The sequence below is a fragment of the Equus caballus genome, chromosome 19 (genome assembly GCF_041296265.1).
Source record: "Equus caballus isolate H_3958 breed thoroughbred chromosome 19, TB-T2T, whole genome shotgun sequence".
Lineage (NCBI taxonomy): Eukaryota > Metazoa > Chordata > Mammalia > Perissodactyla > Equidae > Equus > Equus caballus.
This window is the reverse complement of record NC_091702.1, coordinates 42,349,403-42,355,180: the sequence shown is the minus strand read 5'-3', so window position 1 is coordinate 42,355,180 and position 5,778 is coordinate 42,349,403. Positions and strand designations below refer to the sequence as shown.

The following is a 5,778-nucleotide window of genomic DNA, read 5'->3' as shown; positions in this document are numbered from 1 at the left end:
AGCACAGAGGGGCCAGGGTAGCTGGAGTAGAGCCAACCAGGGGAAGAGCAGGACCGGGTGCGGTCAGAGGGAGCTGGGGCCAGATGACCGGGGATGTCGGACTTTGGCTTTCCTGGTTGGGATGGAAGCCACTGGAGGTTTTTGAGAAGAGGAGTAGCATGATCTGGCTTCCATTTTGAAAGCATCCCTCTGACTGCTTTTTTGAGAATAGACAATATTTTGAAGTAGGTCATGGATGGAAGAAGGGAGAACAGTTAGGAGCCGGTTGGAACAATTTAGGAGAGAGATGATGGTGGCCTGGACCAGGCTGGCGGCCGCAGAGGTGTGAGAAATGGCCTGATTCTGAATATGCTTGGAAGATAAAGTCGGCAGGATTTGCTTCCAGATCAGATGTAAGGGCAGGAGAGAGAGAGAGATGGCAAGGATGACTCCGTGCGAGGATTTTGTCCTGTGTAACTGGGAGGGTGTAGTTCCGTTAACTGAAATGGGGGGAATTTGAGGGCAGATTTTAAGTGGAAGATTAGAGTTTAGTTTTGAACATATTAACTTTGAGATGCTTCCACAGCCCAAGGAAGAGATGGAGTCTGGAATCCAGTCGGGAAGAGACTTGGGGTGGAAAAAATAACTTCTTGAACCTGGCTTAGATCCCTAATGGAGTGAATGTGGACAGAGAAAGGAAGTACTCCTAGATCTGAACCCTGAGACCCTCTGATTTAAAAGTGAGAGAAGAGAGAAGGAACTGGCGGAGGAGACGAAGAAGGAACAGGCAGGAGGTAGGAGAAGAACCAAGAAAGAGTGATCTCTTGTAAGCCCGGTGAACAAAGAACATGAGAGGCAGAAGTGGTCAAGTGCTCCAGATGCTGCTGACAGGTCACGACCCGAGGACTGAGGAGGGCTGCTGAATTTAACAACATGGGGAGATCAGTGGTGATAGGAGGCATACCAGAGGGGATCCAGGTCTTAGCAGAGTGAAAAATCAAGCCACAATTAAACCTTCAGCCTGATATGTCTGGCTGTGCTGCCTTTAGCCCCTGTAAGCAGTTCTCGTCCATCAGGTCTGGTCCCTGGGACCTTCCTCCTTCTCTTAGGACTTGTGGGCTGTTCCTGCCTCCTGGTTCTTTCCAACCCTGCAAGCCAAACTCAGACACCTGGACCAACACTTCACCTACTGCAAGCCACTAATTTCCCAGCCCACCAGGATTCTATATCCCCTGGGTGGGAAAAGAAGACAGAAAAAGCAAGACAGACAAGGAGAGAGAAAGAAGTGAACTGGAGACAAGTGAGTTGCCCATTTTTAGTTTCTGATGTCAGTGAGTACCTACTGCCTTTACTTTGTTGTGAGTTAGCTATAAATTTCAGAACTGTATCAATGACTGTGAAGACGGTGCAAGTTGGTGGGAAGGTAGCTAAAACAACATTTTGTTTTTCTGTTTACAAAAGGACTTTCCTTCTTTTTTAACCTGGTAAAAATAGGTAATCATCAAATGAATGTGCCTAGCTTACCAGAAAGCAAACTGAAAGCCCAAGAAGAGGCCGCTCTAAGGTTTATAGTATAAATCTCTGATTTAGCACAGTTTCCCTTCCAGCGACCTAATGCATGTGTACTCTAGGAACACACAGTAGTCCCCTTTAATTGTTCCCCTCCTGACCTTTCTGTTGCTGGTCTTTACATTCAAGTTTTAAACCTACTATAAAACCTCCACCACATTGTTCTTTTTATTTAAACAGTCAATTGTCTTCTAAAGAGATTTAGGTAATAAGGAAAATATTTCATATATTTACCCATGTAGTTGCTCTTCATTCGTCTGTGTAGATTCATATTTTCATCTGGTATCATTTTGCTTCTGCCTGAAGGACCTCCCTTAACCTTTCTCGAAGTGCAGGTCTGCTGGAGATGAACTCTTTCAGCTTTTGTATGTCTGCAAAAAAGCCTTTATTTCACCTTGTTTATAGGATACTTGTGCTGGCTCTGGAATGCTGGTTAACAGGTTCGAGTTTTTCCTTGCACTGCTTTCCAGAGGTGACCCCACTGCTCTCTTGCTTGTGTTTTTTCCAGTGAGAATCTGCTGTCCTCTTTCTTTGTTCCTCTCCGTGTTTCCTTTTGGCTGCTTTTAAGGTTTTCTCTTTATCACTGATTTTAAGCAATTTGATTATGATGTTCCTTGGTGGTGTTTTCTTCATGTTTCTTATGTTTGGGGTTTATTGAGCTTCCTGGATCCATGAGTTTATAGTTTTTATCAAATTTGGAAAAATTTTGGTCATTATATTTGCAAATATTTTTTTCTGTTCTGCCTTCCTTCTCCTCTCTCTGAAGCTGACCTTTGACTGGCTCAGGAGGCAGTATATGTCCAAAATGTGCTGGGGGAAAAAAGCATAGCCGGGGGCCAGCCCAGTGGTGTAGTGGTTAAGTGTGCTCTCTACTTCGGTGGCCCAGGGTTCGCTGGTTTGGATCCCAGGCACAGACCTACACACTACTCATTAGGTCATGCTGTGGCAGCATCCCCCATACAAAAATGGAGGAAGACTGGCACAGATGTTAGCTCAGCAACAATCTTCCTCAAGCAAAAAGAGGAAAATTGGCAACAGATGTTAGCTCAGGGCCAATCTTCCTCACCAAAAAAAAAATCAGTTTTCTCAGTTCAACTTTTCAGGAGAGTTTGGACATTTATCTTTGAATAATTTCGCTTCATCACTGGTATTAAACCTGACAGTGCATCCTATTCACTCCTAGGGACTTAAAAAAAAAAAGGATAGCTAGTTGTCTTTTTGCTTTTTTAAAAAAAAATTATCTTAGGCCCAGGAACCTAAGGAGGGCATTTGTGGCAGACTGCAGCAGCAGGAGGGAGCTCAGTGGAGGTGCCTCCTGAGACACTACTGCCCATGCCAACTACCCAGCCCTCCGGCTGCCAGTGTCACGAGTAACTCCACAGTGCCCAATGCCACCCAGGCCAATAGTGACTCCATGGTGGGCTATGTGTTGGGGCCTCTCCTCCTCATCACCCTGGTCGGTGTGGTGGTGGCTGTGGTAATGTATGTACAGAAGAAAAAGTGGGTGGGCCACCTTCACCATCACTTGCTCCCCATGTGCAGCTACCACCCCACTGAAGAGCTACACGTGGCTGAGCAGGAGCTGCTCTTTGACATGGGAGACCCCAAGGTGGCACGTGGCTGGCAGAGGGGCTACCAGCACAAACAGATGCCCTTGCTGGATGTCAGACATGATCTGACCTCTTGCCCTGAGCTTTAGAACCTCAGGGTCCTGGAGAGCCTGGGCACCAAGTGGTCTGCTGCTTCCCCCTCCCATTTGCACCCACCCAGCTTCCCCTACTGGGTGCTGGGTCTCCACTCCTCCTGCCACCGGTCCCCAGAAGCACCCATTTCCTAAGCGCCTGCATAGCAGCCAGTCTCCACCACCACCTCACACCCCCCAGGCCTTCAGTCCTTTGTGGGCTCTGAGCCTACGCCCTCTCCCAGGGGCTAAAGGGAAGCTGTTCCTTCTGGGGTGGAAGGGTGGCTGGGAGATGGAGCCTCACCCTTTCCATGGGCACCACCTTTCTCTAGCCCTCCCTGCCTTGGCTTTGGCATTGTTTCCATGGTGACAGGGCCTAATGTATCGTATTCAGTGTATATATTTTGTAAATGAAATTTTTTTTTTTTTTTTTAAGATTTTATTTTTTTCCTTTTCCTCCCCAAAGCCCCCTGGTACATAGTTGTATATTCTTCGTTGTGGGTCCTTCTAATTGTGGCATGTGGGACGCTGCCTCAGCGTGGTTTGATGAGCAGTGCCATGTCCGCGCCCAGGATCCGAACCAATGAAACACTGGGCCGCCTACAGCGGAGCGTGCGAACTTAACCACTCGGCCACGGGGCCAGCCCCTAAATGAAATGTTTTTTGACAAAAAAAAAGTCTTAGAGTAAGATAGATTTTAGAAAAACATACAAATAGCAAGTAAACAACAGCCATTAAAGAGAGAGAGAGAAGAGAAAAGAAAAATGATAGATAAATTTGAAAGCAGAAAATGTTTAAACACTCACGAAAAAAAAATAACCTAAACAAAATCAAAATATAATGACAAAAAGAGGGGAAGAGAATAGAATACATATGACAAAGAACTAATTAGCTTAATACACAAGAAGACATTTACAAATAAAGAAGACAAAGATTTGAAAGAAAGAAAGAAATGAGCAAAGGATATAAAAAGGTAGTGAACAGAAAAAAAAGTGAATGGCTCAGAAACATGTGTAAATGTGTTCAACCTTACTAATCTTAAAGACACACCCGTCACAGCTACATATACAATTTTCACCAACAGATTGGCAGAGATTAAAAACTTGGAAATGACCCGCCCTTAACATTTGCAGGGTTAAAGCAGCAATACAAATACATACCCACATATCATATAATTAAATACTTAAAGGTTATAAATCAAGCAAACTGTTAAATAAAATATGTTCTTTTCTCTTACCTTAACAAAGACATCTCAGTCACAACCTAGAAGGCCAGGTTCAAGTTTAGGATCCTCACACTCCTCAGATTTCTGCACCAGATCCAGCTCCCAGGCTAGCGTCCGTAGCCACCCTCCCACTTCTTTTCCCGCCCCAGCTCCATCCTCCACCTCAAGCTGCCTTATGCCCGTGTGTGTGTGTGTGTGTGTGTGTGTGTGTGTGTGCGTGTGTGTGTGCGTGTGTGTGTGTGTGTGTGTGTATACCCCACCTCATACATCCAAGCCCCCTCTACACTTTATATCTGGTTACCCCTTGGCCACCTTATACCAACCATATACACTCTGAAAGGTGGATCTGGGAAGGGGCCTATGCAGACCCGAGAGGGAAGCTTAGGGCTCTTTGGGAAGGAAATTGTGAGGTCCCAAATCCCCAGAGCACGGTCAAGAAGGGGAGCGCAGGCTCTAGGTGGGCACATGCCCTTGACTCCATAGAGCACAGGCGCTGTGGGAAAGGCACAGCCAGAGGAGAGCCAGAATGGAGCAGGCTACGGCTTGGGGCTCATGGTAGGAGCCCCCCCAGGCCTGGTCCCAGGGCGGTACTAGATGCAGGGAAACAGACAGGTTCGTACGCTAGTTGTTTCCAATAAATTTGGGGTGGAGAGCAATTTGGCAATGTTCTCCAAAATTTGACCCAGCAGTTCCACTTTTAGTGATGTGCCATCTAGATTTACTGGTAAAAGTGCCCAATGATCTATGCATGATTACATTCACTATAACACTATAAAACCAAAAAACCTGCAAACCATATAAACATCCACCTGACGGTGAATGAGTAACTAAATTATGGCACCCTCAAGCACTGAAATATATTTTGCAGCCATTATATAGGATAGGCTGGTGTGAAAGATCTTCAATAGATATATTTTTAAGTGAGAAAAGCAAATTAAGGATCTAATGTGTAGTATGACCAACTCTGTGTGTGTGTCTATTATGTTTACATTTGCTAAGAAATTTCTAGATGGAATTACAAGAAATTATTGAGTTATAGGGAGTTACTGACCCTGGTTAGTAAGAGCAAGGATGGGGGCCAGCCTGGTGGTGCAGCGGTTAAGTTCACACGTTCCGCTTTAGCAGCCTAGGGTTTGCCAGTTCGATCCCGGGTGCAGACACAGCACCGCTTGGCAAGCCATGCTGTGGTAGGCATCCCACATATAAAGTAGAGGAAGATGGGCATGGATCTGAGCTCAGGGCCAGTCTTCCTCAGCAAAAAGAGGAGGATTGGCAGCAGATGTTAGCTCAGGGCTAATCTTCCTCAAAAAAAAAAGAGCAGGGA

The 5,778-nt window shown here is 45.8% G+C and overlaps 1 protein-coding gene across 1 annotated transcript; it reads left to right on the top strand.

Annotated features, from left to right (window-relative positions):
• Positions 1 to 1,005: 1,005 nt before the first annotated feature.
• On the top strand, positions 1,006 to 3,247 carry LOC138918942 (small integral membrane protein 29-like). Its single transcript, XM_070242508.1, has 2 exons — positions 1,006 to 1,055; positions 2,896 to 3,247. The coding sequence occupies exons 1-2, from the start codon at positions 1,006 to 1,008 to the stop codon at positions 3,245 to 3,247; spliced, it is 402 nt and encodes a 133-aa protein (XP_070098609.1).
• Positions 3,248 to 5,778: the final 2,531 nt, after the last annotated feature.

Excerpts from the sequence above, each read along its gene's own strand:
- LOC138918942 (XM_070242508.1), top strand. The coding sequence starts at position 1,006 with ATGTCTGGCTGTGCTGCCTTTAGCCCCTGTAAGCAGTTCTCGTCCATC. Across the intron at positions 1,056-2,895 it reads AAGCAGTTCTCGTCCATCAG|CCCTCCGGCTGCCAGTGTCA; the intron begins GTCTGGTCCCTG and ends CCAACTACCCAG.